General features: G+C 37.8%; 2 protein-coding genes across 2 annotated transcripts; one reads left to right on the forward strand and one right to left on the reverse strand.

Moving 5' to 3' along the window:
* Nucleotides 1-3420: 3420 nt before the first annotated feature.
* LOC149010605 (GRIP/coiled-coil protein) lies at nucleotides 3421-7928 on the forward strand. Its single transcript, XM_089164159.1, has 2 exons — nucleotides 3421-3649; nucleotides 6762-7928. Exons 1-2 carry the CDS (start codon nucleotides 3500-3502, stop codon nucleotides 6825-6827), a joined length of 216 nt encoding a protein of 71 aa, XP_089020285.1. The 5' UTR covers nucleotides 3421-3499; the 3' UTR covers nucleotides 6828-7928.
* Nucleotides 7929-8210: 282 nt separating this feature from the next.
* On the reverse strand, nucleotides 8211-16643 carry LOC149010606 (zinc finger CCCH domain-containing protein ZFN-like). The gene is made up of 7 exons (XM_089162026.1): nucleotides 16373-16643; nucleotides 14809-14966; nucleotides 14070-14132; nucleotides 13242-13361; nucleotides 12792-13088; nucleotides 9221-9547; nucleotides 8211-8762 (listed from the first exon to the last, which is right to left on the reverse strand). The coding sequence occupies exons 1-7, from the start codon at nucleotides 16449-16451 to the stop codon at nucleotides 8439-8441; spliced, it is 1368 nt and encodes a 455-aa protein (XP_089018152.1). The 5' UTR covers nucleotides 16452-16643; the 3' UTR covers nucleotides 8211-8438.
* Nucleotides 16644-17417: the final 774 nt, after the last annotated feature.

The raw sequence follows: 17417 nt of genomic DNA on the forward strand, positions 1-17417 counted from the left end.
GGATCGGGCTTAGAAGAACCCTAGCACTTTGGGTTTCAGGTTCTTATGCCCAAGGTAGGGTAGGATTGGATTTAACATTTAGGATAACATTGGGTTTAAACTGACCTAACCCTATCCTTGCTTGGATCAGCTAGAAGAAGAGAAGCAGCAAAAGGTTTCATAATTCACTGACTCATCTCAAGATGGAGAACCATAACCATTGCACATTAATGCTGCCCTTCCCAACTTCCACCCACCTTTGTTAATTGATTCTGCCTTGTTGATGCTGTTGTAGTTGGTTGAGCGGTTGAGCCACCACTTCCCACTTGAAATTCTTTATTATTTTCACCACCCCAATCAAACAAAAATTATTGAAGAAATTCTGAGCCAGAGAAGAGGAACTCAAACTTAATTTTCCTCAGTTTGAATTTCTAATGACATCACTAAGACCAAAACTATGGTATCTCAATGAAGTCTAAACTAGTGGGCACTAGAAAGACACAGAAAAATATTCAATTTTCCCTTTTCCATTCACAAACACCTACCCGAATCACACCTCAAATTAAAGAAACCATTCTGAAGAAGCTGAAGAAGAGAGATTTTAGATATAAAATAGTAGAGATTTGAAGAAGAAGAGAAATTAGAGATGGCATCCAAAGCAATTACAGGTCTTGGGCGTGAAGGAGCAGAAACCAAAGGGCCTGTTTGGGATGTTGCAGTTGATGGCGTAGCAGCAAGGAGAGGGCAAGCAAATCCTTTTTGGTCCACCGCAGCAAGTACACAGAGCACATATCTGGAAAGTCCCCAACCGCCGGCGAGTTTCGTTCAGCACCAGAGACCCACCAACCATTCCTGTAGTCTTGATCAAAGGCACCATTTCAGAACTGCTGCTGTTGTAATCTTCCAACAACCCCTTTAGACTCCCAAAGGAATTCACAAAGAAACACCAAGTTAGAAGTCTTTGTATGAATTAAAACACACAAAAGGAAAGCAAAATTAAAAGCTCTTTGGCTAAGCATTTGGGAGACTTACATGGGCAAAGCTTGGTTGATTGATGTTGATGAGGAAAGCAGCCACTGATAGTATGAGCAAGTATGAGAAGATGACTCTGAAACCAGACATTGCTGTTTATCTGTGTGTGTGTCTCTCTCTATGGCCTTCTTCAGAGAAGGTGAAGAGAAAACAAGAAGAAATTTTGAGAAAGTGAGAAAAGGTTTCTTAGCGTTTTAGCTCTGGGGAAATGGTGGATTCTTTAATGCTTATATCAAGTACATAATAATGAGAAACGCTAAAAGGAAAGAAATTAGGGATCTGCTGTGAAAGTAGGCTATTGCATTTTGGGCAAAATGAGAAGTTGAGGAGAATATGAAGATGGGATTTTAGAGAGAAGGATTGCAACTTGGTAATTAATTCTCATTTTCTTGTTCTTCTTTTTTTTTTTTTTGGGTCCAAATTCTGAGTCTCTTCAGTCACTTGAGCTCATAGAGAAATTAATAATGAGATAAGGTTATTTATGTGAGGGACTAGGATCAACAAGGTGCTCAATATCATCATTCATAGACAGTCACGTCGTGTTGTCACTTCAATCCTCCAGAGTGTGGACCTTCTACCTGCACTTGTAGAGGATCTTGCTCCCTTCATACCTTTCTTTTATATATTTTAGAGGGCACTCGCCTTTATTTCATCTTGTGAGTACTCAGAGCACAATTCTGTAGCTGTTGAAGATCCGAACTCATTTTTTCACAGAACTTCCCAATACTTCCAAATGAGATGAGAGGTGGAATTAGAGGAAGACAGAAAAAAAAATCTGATGAACCAAACAAAGATGCTATGATTATCTTGATGTATTTACATTAACCCTTTTCAAAACCAAATTCTATTTATACTTTTTGATAATATTGATCGGTGTGTGGAACCATCTTGTGATAAAATTTCAACCTTTCAGCCCTACAAGTTCAACTCAATCGCTTTCGCCTTTTGCCTTCAAAATTGTTTGATGTTTGGAAACAGAGACTTGCTCACATGGTAATAGGACCTCTCTTTTTTCTTCTTTTTTCATTTTTGGGTAACCATATGTAATAGGAACTCCTTCTATTATTACATATGGAAAATGACAAATTATTTGAATTGAATTTGAATTTCAGAAGAAATTACCCATCAACAGTTGGAATGAAATCTAAATTTCAAAATTCATAGCAAAAGAAAACAAGAGATGGGATCAAATGAGTGTTTCTACACTGAAATCAGAGATGAGAAATTCAATTTGAGAAATAAATGAGATGGAAAATGTATTCTTATCGAACAAACGAAATTAATATCATGTTAATGGTTTCTTTTATGCTCTTCTGTGAAATTCAAATTGAATGATCTCTGTGATTCACAGCAAATAGTAGCTTTTCTGGAAAAGATTTGAACGGAAAGGTAAGAGCATCCCATGGATGCTTGGCCAAATGAAGTTCTTAGAAAGGGACTCAAGGTTAATATACTATGAAAAATGCCAATTCCAAAATACCCAATTAGCCCAATTGAACCTACTTGCTCATCTTAATGGGCCTTGCTTCAGTCTTGTGCATTTAATGTGCAGGACCATCAAGCGAAACACTTCGCTTCGTCATATCGAAATCTTGACCGAGATTTTGGATCCGACAGTCTGAAATCTCATTTGACTGTCATATGCATGACTGAAGCAATTTCACATCTTAATAACATCACAATTGGACTCTTCATGGTTTTACAAAAGAACAAAAAGCACTCATATGAACGGGTGAGAAGAGACCATGCCTAATTGCATGACCTTTGCCCTAGTATTAGAATTAAAGGTGCAAGTTTGATCTTGATGGTTAAATCAGCCTTAGTTGGTTTTAAGTTTGAACAAAATTTCGGTTAAAAATTATAATTCTAACGATGGGTTGGGTTCGGTTTTCAGGATAACCCCAATTAGAATCAGGGCTGGGTCAGAATTGAGTGTTCTTTCCATTATTGAACCAGCTCTACTTGACCTGACCTGCCTTCTTGTATGTTGTTTTGGTAAAACTAGGGGAACAATATGGAATTATGTATTCTTTATTGTTTTGTAGTTAGGGTTAGACGGTTAGGTTTAGGGTTACAAACAATATTAAATGACTAACCTAACCCGATACACAACCCTTATTTGCAGAGCAAGCACTAAAAGGTCCTATGATTAAGCTGATACGAGATTAAGGGAGTTTGGTTCTTCTACTGGGATAGTGTTCAGTGCTCTCTTCATATTTTTCTATTGAACAATAGGTGTGGGTCCACGTAACACCCTCATCTCTAATCTATATGTGGGGCCCACATCAAAGAACTCGGCTATCGGGTGGGTGGGTCATTTCTGGACCATTTGGTCCGGTCCAACCATTATACTGATCCTTCTGATATAACGATATACAGAGAGCTCTGCTCGATTACCGAGTTAGTTTCGTTCGATCCGACTCAGTGGTGTTCGTCGTAGATAAAAGAGGTAACCTGATAGATTGGTCGGAAGAGAAGAGAGATCGCCATGAGGGGACGAGTCGGTGGGGGTCCGAACAGGGAGAACTCGGCGTTAACTCGTGCGGTGAATGGCATCTTTGCCTTCTTCCGTCTTGCGGAATTCGAGGTTCTCTTTTTCCTCTTTATTGTCATCTCCTACATCATCTTCAAGGATTTGGTCAGTTCAAGCCTCCTTACCGTTTAATTTCTCATTTCTTTTTGGTAATCTTTATATATTTATCCCCAGATTTCTTGTTTGTTTGTTTTCCGATTGATCTTATGTGTTGGGCTTTTGCGATAATATTCTTAGAGGTTGATAGAGATAAACCACTTTTCAAGTTTGCATTTTCTCTCGTTTGGTGATGTTTTTAGAGATTATTTGAATTGATATCTCTCGATGACTTCTTTATAATGAACCTCCAGATTGTTTCTTGCCCGATTTGACCTTTTGCGATGAACTTCTGTAATTACGCTTTAATATATATACCCAAAATTGGAAATTCTCAAGTTTTATTGCATGATGACGTTGATTGATTGTTTCTCCTTCTTGGATCTTTTTGCTCATATAATTACCAAATTGATATAAAGGGAGTAGAAGGGAAGACGCATTTGAGACGTGGATACGAGTTAGTCATATTGACATTAATCATTTTGAAACAGGAGACGGATAAAAACTGCAAAACCCATTACAGCTAATCTGCAAATAATTGATTACTAGTCTAATTATACTGGCATATGAATTTTATGCCTTTTGGAGGGAAGGCCTCAGTTGTGGGTTTGATAAAATGGATAGCCAAAGACATTATTTTGAGATCTGGGAAAAGGTTCGACCATCTAATCAACTTTGTATTTTCTGGAGAAAGCATAGAGGAAGAGACGGAGAATGAAAATTGAAGCTTTGCTTGCTTACTTGTTATGTAAGTTAGAGAAGAGCCTTATAATATGTGGCATCAAATCGTGAGATCCACAAACTTGCTAATGAAAAACAAGTGGGTGAGATTCAGGTGAAATGGAACTTCACTTATATTTTAGGTAGGCATTCTGTTGGGTTCTCCCAAACTTTGCCCAAATTCAGGATGCACTATGGACAGGAGTGATAGAATTAGAATTTCTTATTGAGCTGAAAAATGTTGCAGAATAGGTGCACGTCACACTTCAAGGACTAACAAGCAAGGCTTTTGATTAGTGCTGAGGTCCCTCATCTGTGTTTTATGATGGGGTCTCACACCTCTCGAAGTCAAATACTACTTTCTTCTATGACAAATTTAAACTTTGTGAAGAGCATAGAAAACATCTCCCTATCTTCCCCATCAATCATACACTGAAAAGCCTGAAGGGAAATCCCCATTGACCGGAGGAGAAACAAGTCTAACCATTGGTCCTGCTCCTTCAAGACTAAGGGCACCTTCTAGATGCCGTTGTTTTTCATTTGTCTATATACAAATATGTATTTCACGCATGTTTATATGTGTTTCAGCTTTTTCCTTCTTCCTGTTATCCTTGTACTTTGAATGTTGAAATTGCTTTCATATACTAAGTTTACCCAATCCAGTATCTGATGCTCCGTAAGGAGAGATAGATGTTGTGATATCTCCGTTATTATCTTTCCTGTGATAGTGTATGCAACTGAACTGATCAGGCCATCAAATCCTATGATGTCATACCCTTTAGTAGCCTAACCATTTCTCCCTTCCCATTTCCTTAAAAAAAATGCAACAACCATTAAGTAAACAGTGATTTGGTTTAAGTGAATAGTCAAACACTGCGATATCAATTTGGGGAAATATAATAACAGATTAAACATAGGTGGATAGAATCTGCCTTATTATCTGGAAGAGTTTTAGAATAAAAGACATTTTATAAAATCTAGGGGGTTAGTTTGATGATCCAGAAATTCACATGAAAATACTCTGGATGTGTGTATGTGTCTTTTTATTCTTTTTTGGGCCACTACTGGTTTTTTGAGCTAAGTTGTTTTTCCATTTCCCTTTTTATTCTTCCCTCAGATGAACTTTTTCTTGATCATTATTTTTGGTAAACTGAATATGTTTTTAAATATGTAATACAAATGCAAAAGCCTGTGTGTGCAAAGGCAGACACGGTCTCATATAGAAACACACTTTAACCAGGAAAAATAAAAACCAAAAACTGCGGAATGGTAACACTGGTAATTTACATGGATATTTAAGAGATTGATAAAGAAGTGTTTAGAGTCAACAAATGCTAATTGTGAAATTCATGGATGGAAAAGCTTGCAATGCACTGTGGTAAGCCCCTTCTTTAGTGCCTATAAAAATAAATCCTCCCCCCCCCCCTTCTCCAGGAAAGAAGGGGAAATAAAGAGTTAACAAGACCAAGATAATCAACTCAAAGAATTCTTACCCCAGTTACTTGGGGTTTGCTACATGAATTATGTACCACTGTTCCTCCTTTTCAATGGTAAGGTTGATCCATTTTGACCAAGTTGTCATCAGTTGAGTCTGAAAACAACTTGTCTGCATACTTTATGACCATCCTCAGATCCTGCAGTGGTAGAAGGTATTCCTTCCTTTTGGAAGGCATGCATCCCTACCTAGTTTCTAATGAACAAGTACATCGAAGAAAGGAACTATATCAGATAAATGTATAGATGCTTTTTGATCCCCCTTGATCTATGATCTATCAATAAGCCTCTGTCGAATTTTTATCTTTTGTTTTTGTAACTGTTTTTATTTTATTTTATTTTATAATTATTATTTAGATGTGGATATAAACAATTTCCAAATAGAAAGTTGTTTGGAATTTATGCTTATATAAACAATTATGCCTTTAGGTGGTGTGCTAGTGTGCTAGATTCATAGTTTTGCATATCCAGATTGGATTTGGTGCATCAGCAGATCCATATTTAGGTAACTCAACGCTGATCTAACATTCTGGTACCACAATGTATAACCCAAAACATGGATTGATCTGTCTTTATTGTCCAGCCCATAATGGACATAAGGATTGTGATTTCAGCTTTAATGTCCTTGTTTATATTTCATGTCTAGCTATCTTAGACAAATTGTGGTTGCTCAGATCAATTCGTGATGTTGATACCTTGTTTATACTGAATCCTCTGTTTTTTTTAACCATGAATGAGATATTGAAAATGAGGGTTCTAGATTGAATGACAGCAATAGAATAGTTGTCTTGTTTCATGGAACAATTTTAGTACATCCTATAGCTCAGATTCCTTTAACATTATTATGTGCTTAGTTTCATTCCCTGATTTATGGAGCTGTTAATCCGTTAAGTTGCTTCACCTGCAGACATCAAGACCAGAGTACAATCAGATTCTTGTAAAGAAGCCAGATGGTGGTAGTTTGTGGCCATAGTAGATAATATTGAAAGCTTCTCCAAGATTTGATATGAAAGGCTGCCATCTCAAAATTAGTAAGAGTTCCATTGTATATCTTTGTTTGTAAGCTAGAGCTTATTAGCCTATGGACCGTTCCATGGATGCTGTTAGAGACGACCTAAAAAGAAGAATTCGTGTACGTGGAAACAAGATGTGTATGAACTTAACAATTTAACATTTTTCAATTGATTTTATTCTCTTCCCATCCTTGTTCTTTTGTCTCAATTTGTCTCCTACTGGGTTATCTTGCATTTCCAGATAATGTGATAATATGGTAATACAGCTATAGTACAATTAGGAGGTTACAGAGTATCTACCATCCCCCACATAAAGTTGGTACCTAGTTAACTCCAGCCTTGAGCAAAGACCATCATTTACAGAGTAAGCTGAAAGAAGATATCACCTCTAGTGAATTGTGTGTGTGAATTTATAGTGGAACCCTTTTCCTTAGAAAAGAATGCTTCGGTTATGGTTGGTTTCAAGAAAAATTGAAGGACTGCACCTGAAAATCTTCTGAACTTAAAAGGACACTTCTGTATGACACTTAGTATCACTGTATTATTTACATTAATTTTTTTGCTGTATTTAGTAATGATGCTTATTTGTATAGTTCTCTGTAAGAGAATGAACATTGTGAAGTTTTGTATCCTTCCCTAGCAGGACAAGGTTGATGTGATCATTTCACTTTCCATGTGAGAGCGAGGAAATATTATTTACGATCATCATCCATTTTCTACATGTGATTCACAGCGATTTTATTTGTTGACTGAAATGAATGCTGGAGCAGAAGAGAAGGCATGGCAACAACATGAAGTTCAGTCCAAAATAAGACCTAAGATTTCAATCAGAGTAAGCCAAGCGCGTTCAAGAATAGCTACCAGATCTGTGTGATCAGACTGTCACCACGCCTTAAAAACCCTCTCTCGCACACCAGTAAAGCCCATATTAGAAGCCATTGACTCTCCAATCAAGATCTCTACGAACTGATTAGAGCAAGACATTGCAGATCTTGCTTGGATAGCGTGTTTGACGTGGTACCGGCTGTAGTGTCCGCCATTGGATGAACACCACATGGATTTCTTTAAGTCCTAGCCGATCAAGACATTTAAAAGGAATGCTTTGAGCGGCTGATATTTAATAGAATTTACATGACTTGCATCCAACGGTGGCCACTATAAGCACCGCCATGTCACCACGTTAGACACATTACCCATGCAAGACGAACGCTAATTTACCTAGCACCTACCGAGTCCCTTTGCGCTGCCCCAAGACCTCCAATATTCAGCTTCATGGTATAACTGGTTGTTGGGATCAAGTAGGAGAGGGAGGAGATAGAGGATTTCAACATGTTAGAAGAAATTCTGCTTGTGCGGAAGCTTTTAAAAAAGAAAGAAAGATTTGAACTGATGGTCAGAATTCCTTTCCATTTTTCAATTACTTGTTCCAGACATGATGTCATGTGCAAATCTACATGATGCTGCAATATGATTCTCAAATTTTTCTGTCAAGTGAAAATGCATGGATTCGACTCAACATGAATTCTGTACATTTCCAGCAATGAGTTTTACATCACACTGTCCTCCAAGTATTAAGGAAAGGAGGCAGCTGGTCGAACGCTTGAGGTGGTCTGTGATGCTTCTGCATCAATGTTTTCATCACCGGAAGGCATTTGCCGTGTCTCTGAAAGCGAAAGTCGCCTTGACTTTCCAGAACCAGCTTCAGCCTGCCCTTCAGCTGACAAAGATAATGCAGTAGTTCCTGAAGATGATCTTAACAATTGGCCAACTGGAACATCAACTGAGGACGATCCAGACAAATTATATGGTGTGGGTACCATAGGGTGGTCAAACTTGCAATTTGGACCAAATTTGCAGATACCGTAACGTGAATAAAATATGCACAAGGGTTCTCCCTGTCAAAAAATATAGAAAAGTGACATTAATATGAAGCATAAGGCAGAATCAAGCAGCATCACTGGCATCTGAAGTAGCACAGCATCCAGTGTTAGGAAGTTAATCTAGATCCAGTATGGTAGGTTTCTTTTGGTTTAGAATTGTAATCTGGCTAGTCTACATGCAATGACAGTTCACAGAGCTGAAAGGGTTAAAAGCATTTCCTAATGCGCATGCAAGTTTATGTGGATTCAATAGGCAAGCAATGGAGTTAGGTTATCAAATGGTTGAATTTCGTGGTACCAGGGAAAGAGGACAGCGAATGAAGCTGTGCTTAGTAATATGTTCAGGTCAAGAACACCACCAAGACATGATGATTCCACTAAATGAAAGAAAGCAACTTGTGACTTTCTTTACTTTCATAAATATGAAATACCTGCACAGAACCATAAAACTGAAGAATGGAGGAACAACTCACCGGACGTAATGGTAGGCCTAAAGAACTCAACATACAGTCCGGAACAGGAATCAGTCTCTCTCTGGGATGATGGAACCTGCAGACCGAACCAAACTTACAGTCCCCAGTCTTCATGTAGAATTGACATTCGGGTTGGTCGGGTCTCTCGGGAAACACATTTTCTCTCTGCAAAGAATAAAGGCCAACAGGGATAGAGCTTGAACGGTAGGAAGGAAATGTCACTTGTGCTCCTGCACTCACACCATTTTCGCGAGAACTCCCATAAAATTGATTGGCTCCCATTATTTTCTGGAGGCTCTGTGAGGATGAGACTGAACCAAGCTGGCCCTAAAAAAACGATGACCTTAACATAAACAAGATGAATTCCTAGCACAAACATGTCCATCCACTTCACATTCACATAAGAAAGCAACATATAAGCTTTAGATATAATAAGCATAGCAAAAGTAGAACGATTCCCCTGGTGAGAACCTTTTTATGGTACACAATTGTATTTCATTCAGTGCTTGGTTGAAGATATGACAGACTTTTAATAGTTTTACCAAATATTTTTAATAAGGATCTTCAGTAACAGACGATTTTCAGGAAGAGGGGCACTGAAAAAGTCAGAATTATTTTTTAAACATATTTGTTCAGTTCATGACAGGATTCAAGGCAATTCCTGTTTCATCTTTTCGCAAAATGGAATACCATCATTCTTTATGAATTCTGAATAAGATGCTGTCGTACAGCAGCTTACTGTCCAACTTTGCTTTTGTAAATCTTGCAAATGCTTTTTTCCCAATTACATAAGCATGAAGAGAAATAGAATTTAAAATAGGGTTTCTCAACCCCAACAGTGAAGTTTCCCCATCTCTACCAAAGGTGAAGTAGAAAACTTTCTCACCAATCTTCTCCCTGCCCAGTCAGCCTCTGGCGAAGATTTAGTACCTGTTAGATAACCCATCAAGTTTTTCTGCTTTGAAAAACATCAAAAGCAGTTTTGATTGTTTCTGGAAGCAGAAATACTTTTTAGGCGTTTGATAAAATTTGCTTCTGGAAGCAAAAACCCTATCAGCAGGGTTTCGGCAGAGTTCTTATGTTTAGAATGTCAAGTTCCATGAATACCCCTCTAAACTATTTCACTTAAACCTATCCCATGCCCAACTTTGCTTCAAGAAACGGACATAACAACAAATAGTTTTTGCATCAAAATTGTTTCTTGAAGCACAAAATTTTCATAAGTTTCAATTTATGTTTCAGAAATCATCTGAAACAAAACAGTTTTATCAAACGGTTTCCGGCCAATTTTTTTGTTCTACAAAAGCAAGAAGCACCAGAAGCTGTTTTTCGGTGGGTTATCAAATGGATCCTTAATCTCTCCACACCCCTACCCCTGTTAAACTTCACACACCCAACCACCAACACCCCCTCTCCCCCAACCCCATCGAAGTAGGTTTTCTGGTGCTTGAAAGATAGTTCTGCCCTTTTCAAACCCTAATCAAGAAAGCCAGCTGCTGCAGACTTCCCATTCTTCTTGTTCAATTGCATTCACTTTCCCACATTCCCTTCCAAACCATAAACTGAGCAAGAATCGTGCTTCCAATTTTCTATCCTTTCTCCTACCCTCTTTCCATCCCATTTGAGGAACCCCTTAAGCACAGAGAAGGACTCTGTAGGTGGGAACCCATTCTCCTCCACTGGATCATCAAATTCAAAAACTGGGTTTTCAATAGGCTAAAGGTGAAGATGGTTCCTCCGCAAAAAGGACACATTGAGTTTGGATGGAGCCAAATGTCTATGCATTCAATGTGAAAAGCATGTCAACATATGGGAAGCAATCTAAGTTTTCTTGTTGATGTAGGCCTAGATTGATGGCAAATCAACTAAGAACCAATAAACAGGCTCTTCAGTGAACAAGCAGTTCAGAAAGCCCAGAATAGGTTCTTCTTTTTTTTGGGTCAACTGTGAATTATGGGAATCTATCAGTGACAATTTGGGCTTTTCACTATGAAGGAATAGCTGAAAAAGGCGTGAGGAAGGGAAAAGATAAAATTTTAAGCTTCACAATTGGAATTTGGTGATAGGGTTTGGATAGACTTTCAAACCAAAGGAGTTGGTAAATCAATCCAAATTAGGGACAAAAGTGATGGTCGGTTAAAGCTGAGTGAAAATTAAGGTTTCACAGGTTAAACTAGAGATGGAAGAATCTAGAGTTTAAATGAGGAGATGGGCTTAAGGGCTTGACTGAATGACCTGCAGGGTAGGAGGTGATTTGAGTGAACCTTGGTAGGGTTTTGAGGGTGGAAATGAGCTGTCAACAAATTAGGATTTAGGGAAAATTAAAACACACACACATATGCACACCACAAAAGGGAAGCTAGGTTTTGGGGGTACAGAGGATTAGAAGAAGAAGATAAAACTGGGGATGATTCAGAATAAAGTGAAGAACAGCAAGTTGAATGACTATGAAGAAGACCTTGATTATTGATGAAAAAAAATCCAAAAAGAAGAGAACTTCCAGATTTAAAATATGGCAACCCTCAGACTGCTTGAAGTAGATTTGATTGGAGCGGAGGGAGAAGAAATATTCGTTTTCAACTCTTGCCCCTTTACTGCCTTAATACAAAGGCTCAACAAATGGAGGACACTGTCCAATCCTTAACACACATATAACTTAAAACTGATAGGAAACTGAAATAGACTGAAAATAAGGTTAATAAAAGTAATACTTCTTTTGCTAAAAAGAGAATACTCCAAAATAACTAATATTGTTCAAACGAGCCAAACCACTTCAATTTAAACCATAAGATAAAAACTAAGAATGGAAATAAACTGCTTAATTTCATTGACAACTAATTACCCATCATTCAAGCCCATAAGAGTGGCCTATTACATAGAAAACCCATTGCATCAAAGGCTCAACATGTGTAGAACCCAAACCCAGATTTATTCTAAGAGGAGAAGCAACATTTGGAAATGCAATTACATCACTAGTAATGTCGATGAAACCTACTTTCAATTACTGCATATCCTTGTAGCAAGATTTGAGAATGCTACTAAAAAAACCAATCCAATCAGAGTATCCTGGTGATGGGAACTAATTATGCATGAAGTGAACTTAAAGAAAATGCCCAAAGACATTATCAGCTGGCACCTAACAATAAGAACCGTTCAGGAAGCACTTAGCAAGAAGAGTTAAGATCCTCATTTTATTTTATCTTTTTCTGCAAAGCAAAAAGGAAGGAGACATCCATTTCCTAATTGTTCTTTCATAAGAACTTCTCAAACCCAATCCAATTTTGTCACCGCTTCTGAAACAAGAAATGTAACATCATCCAGATGAAGAAAGACAGGCAATAGAAATAACCAGAGCATAATTGTCATGTATAGGGCTGGAAGCAAGGCAACCAAGGTGCCTGGATGCTGACCATGGGCAAATAGCAACGCACTACTACCTCTGTTGCCCTAGGAATATGCTCCACCTCATTGGGGAACTTGGGGAATATAACCACGCGAAAAAGGAGCAGTGCCTATAGAGATCAAGTCATTCTCATCCATTGACAGGTTAGAAGTATCAGAAAAGACTTACACTAAAAGCATTCCAGCTTGGGACTGATAGAACACCCTGAGGTAGAAACAGTTGAGCATAACTTGAAGGACCTTGCCACCGGGGGCTTGAAATAAAAGAGGCCCTGGAAGAGGGCCAATTTGTCATTCCACCAGGATAAGACTGCTGACCAGGAGTTGAAGGGGACTGTACAGGAGGATAAACTGTAGAACCTCGCAATGAAACCATAGTGCTAGATGGTTGAGGATGGTGGAATTTACAAGTGTTCCCAAACTTACATAGTCCAGTTCTTAAATAATAAGCACACTCCTCCTCATTCTGCAGTAACAAGGCAAAACAGGAAATGCATTCTCATCCAAGCAGAAAACCTTTAAAAGTGGAAGAAAAAGAGAATAATAGATGAGGGGATTGACCAAACTGCTGATAACTAAATGAAACCAGAAAGAAATCAAAATATGAACAGTAACAAACCGGGCGGAGTGGATAACCCAAGATATTTAATGGAACTCTTCCAGCAATCCCAGCCATTTCCCTAGGATGATGGAACTTGCATGTGACTCCAAATTTGCACAATCCCGTCTTCAAATAATACTGGTAAACAAGTGAAACGCAAGATATTACATCTTCAAACCACTGACAAGTTAAAAATTACAAGCCAAGAACCAACAAAAAAAGATGCAATAGTAAGTCGAATGGACACAGAAAATTTAAAAAATCCAATATGAAAATGATCATTTAAGGTACATGCTTGATGATGGTAGTAAGTAATCCCTAGGAGTCTCTTCATATGTTCAAAAGCCACTAAAAAGAGAAACCAGGTTTGTTATTTTATGAAAGCGGATTTCTGCAGTAATTGTGCTAATGTAATATATTTAAAGTATTAACTGAAAGAAATAGGGTCAATATCAAAACTAATAGACCCATCATTTGATGAACGTACATACTACTGGCAGAGAATTAAAAAAGGGAAAAAAATATTCAATTAACCTAGAAGATTAGGGACACAAATCCATTCCCCACCCCCCCCCCTCAAAAAAAAAAAAAAAAAAAAAAGAAGAGATAAGTATTTGGAAGTGATAATTCTGATAAAACAGGTACTTTTTGATAGTCATATGGCAGCAACTACCTTTAATGGTAATACTTCTGCTATTTTACATCACAAGGAACAGTTAAAAGTTGAGAAGACTTTCTAACTTCATAACCTGAAAGCCTTATCTAAACTGCTCAGCTCAAGTTCACTCTTGACAAGTACTAACATTTCTAATAATAAGAAATTGCAATAACCATGAGTAATTGTACCTGACATTCAGGTTCCCCTATTCTTTCGGGGTAACCTCCTCTAATCCTTGCAGCAGCAACAACCTGAATATTAACAGGATGTACTCAAATTCATTAATTTCATGTCTCTATAACTTAGTTTAACTTTATTAATACATGTGTAATCAAAGGAACCACAAGATTGAAAGCTTCCATGGATCAGAATTTAAGACACTAGGACTAAAATAGGACAAACACATAAGCTATGCACAAAACAGGACTGCAAAGGCTCTTTTTGAATTAACAATTTAGTAGTAAATGGAAGCAACAGAGATGCCAGCTTCACTCTACATTACTCATTTCTGCATTCTAATTGGTGTTCTTGTCAGGTCTTTTTGCCTAGAAGTTGTTACATTTTACTTGCTAGTTGCTACCCAAACAAATATAATCCAATGGAGAAACTAAGGAAACAAGCGACAAACTGAATGGCTGTTTCTGGAATTCGGATAATCTTATATGAAGAAAAAAGGGAAAAGATGGCAAAGAGCCAAAAATGGACTTATGTGAATATAATGTATTAGCTTAGTGAAGTTTATGTTTATAATGGGGCTTAATTATGCAGTACATCTTCAAGCACCAACCTTTACGTAAATGCTCTGTGATCAGATATGACCCTAGTTGTCAAGGTACAAACATTATCTTACTGGCATGTTCTTAACTTCGAGTTGACGGCAAAAAAACCACGAGCCATAAGATGGGCGAAACAGGCTGCAGTGTTTACCAGCTTCCTGTTAGGAGGATGATTAAATCGACATGTCATTCCAAATCTACAAAGACCAGTCCTGAGATAAAAAGCACAGTCTGGCTCCCCTGGACGTTCAGGAAATGGACCAGATTCCATAGTTTCACCTGCACTCAAATTCATCTTCCACATTGCATCTGCGATAACATTAAAACAGAGTTTAAGAGAAATTATACGAAATTGTACAGAAAGAATAATCAGTCTTGCATCAACACAAGATATTTGCTCCTAAAGTTGGTAGAACAGCAAAATTTTTAGGGGGAAACATGTCAAGAGAATTTCACTGGATTCCATGAAATGCAGATCAGACTGATCAGAAAAAAGAATAGACAACACAACACTTGTAACAATGGTATCAGAAATGATAAAGAAAAAAAATTATCAACCAGAGCAAAGAATTAACTAAGCAACACTCATATAACAGAGAATAGACAACAACAGAGTTTAGGGCAGGGTAATATGAGTCTATGACAATACTCACGCATATGCTCTCCATAAAATCAGTTTAAATAACAAGAAGAGAAAGCCAAAAAGAAAAGAAAAAAAAAAGAGCAGTTACGTATAAATAAAATAATATCGTTATTTACGTACTATACACTGAAATTCAGGAAATAACGAAAACTAAATTCCATGTCCAACCAGATCACATGGAGTATCCAACATAGACATGCTATGTTTCTCGAAAATTATGAGCACTGATCATGCAATAAATGTAGCAAGAAAACAGAAAAGTGAAATTACAGCAGGAGTTAGAAGCAAAACCATAAACATAAATGAACTAATTCACTGAAAGAAGATTTCAGGAAAGAAGATTTCAGGAAAGAGACACCCTACTCATTCATAAATGACTGAAATTACTTTAAATACGTAATGAAAGAAAAAAGAGAACCCCTTCAATTTAGTCCCCATTTGTACGCATAAACTAGAAAAATCATGACGTCTCCAACAAAAAGATGAATATAAAAGGGTAACAGCCACAGCAGAACAAGGTAAACAGTATGAAATCCCAAAACAATAAACAGAGGAAAGAAGAATTCCAGTTCATGGGGGTAAAAACATGTATTAATGCGAGAATGAACGATTAAGAAACCATCTCATCAATAAAATAAACCCCAAGTGAAAACACAAAATGATCACAACGAGTCCAATGCAACAATCAAATAGATAAGTGCATCTCGACAATAACTCAAATTCCAAACTGGGGGAGGAGAAAACAAAAAAGGGAAAATTCACCCCCTTTGGTGTGAATTTTAAAAAAAAATTCCAGTAATATCATAATTAACAACCCCACTGAAAATTTTCAAATTGAAAAGGGAAACACATCAGTCACTCAAACAAATGAAACTCATTGCATAAAAATGGCTAAGAAAAAACAATAACTCGTCAGAAAACAGGGGACCCATAAAAAAAAACTGCAGCAGACGAAGATCATGCCACCACCAGGATCAAACAAAACAACCTTGGACAAAATGCAAGAGAAACCCTCAAAGGAACCAAAACAAAGAGAGAAAACGAAATCAACTAAATCACAGGTATTGTTTACCTTCATCTAACGACGGAGAAAGCGTGGATTCGTCCGCATCAGCGGCTCTTGACATTTGAATTCCGGTATCGTAAGCCATCGGATAACCACCATCACCGAAGCACAACAGGAACTCCCTCTTGGAATTCTCTTCGTCTTCTGTAAACTCAAGCGTCAGCGTCGATCAAAACTACGGAGAGAAACAAGGAAGAGAACCACAACCGATCTCTCCTCTCCACAAACAAGGAGTGCCATAACAACTTGTCCATCCACCGGACAACCAGTCATTTTTCGTCCCTGTTTTTAACTTTTTTTTTTTTTTTTTTTTTTTTTTATTTATCTTACTTATAAAACCGGTAACTTGTCTCTTTGGAACATCCGATAACGGTTCGTTTTGCGCGGGTTCTGTTTGAACCGTCCCGGTTTTCCAGCACGCGCTGGGGGTGTGAGTCTCGTCACGCGCTGACGGTTGGAGGTGGGACCGGGGGAGTTGGGGCCCAGTACTTTTTTATCTTCATAAGGAAAAGAACGGACTCAAGATGAAAACGTGGAAGTTAGTTATTGGCAGTGAGGGTCATTTATCACATGACTCCTTTTTTTAAGTTTCTTTCTCTTTTCATCTCCTTTATTTAAGTTTCTTTCTCTTTTCATCCCTTTTGTCTTATTCGGATGAAAATCGAAGATTTGAGGACGGCCACGTGGCAGGTTTCACATGAAATTCTGGAACAAGCATTGGCTAAGTTGATATTCGCCAACCAGAGGTCACGATTCCATCTTCCCCCACGGTGTGCAAGGTTCAAAAAACCATTCTGTATCGCCATGTCGGTGGTGACATGTTACGATATGTCGGATGACATTTTGAAGGGTGTCGATAAAAAATCAACCCATAGTTTCGAGGGCTATTTGGGTGATTTTAGTCTTAATTTCATTGTGTAGCATAACTTGAGGCCAATAACATGCTAAGAGTATTAATTTGACCTAAAACTTCACCTAAACTAATGTTTCTAATGGACATATGCCTGAATGTATGCAGGCGAAACTGAGAGTCTAAAAAACTCGTGTATTT

This window comes from Hakea prostrata, chromosome 7, assembly GCF_041222555.1.
Source record: "Hakea prostrata isolate BN-2017 chromosome 7, UWA_Hpros_2, whole genome shotgun sequence".
In the NCBI taxonomy this organism is placed as follows: Eukaryota; Viridiplantae; Streptophyta; class Magnoliopsida; order Proteales; family Proteaceae; genus Hakea; species Hakea prostrata.

Coding starts and splice junctions, on each gene's coding strand:
- LOC149010605 (XM_089164159.1), top strand. CDS start 3,500: ATGAGGGGACGAGTCGGTGGGGGTCCGAACAGGGAGAACTCGGCGTTA. Junction 3,650..6,761: donor ACATCATCTTCAAGGATTTG/GTCAGTTCAAGC, acceptor CTTCACCTGCAG/ACATCAAGACCAGAGTACAA.
- LOC149010606 (XM_089162026.1), bottom strand. CDS start 16,451: ATGGCTTACGATACCGGAATTCAAATGTCAAGAGCCGCTGATGCGGAC. Junction 14,133..14,808: donor ATCCTCCTAACAGGAAGCTG/GTAAACACTGCA, acceptor GTTAATATTCAG/GTTGTTGCTGCTGCAAGGAT. Junction 9,548..12,791: donor CAAGCTGGAATGCTTTTAGT/GTAAGTCTTTTC, acceptor TCGTTTTTTTAG/GGCCAGCTTGGTTCAGTCTC.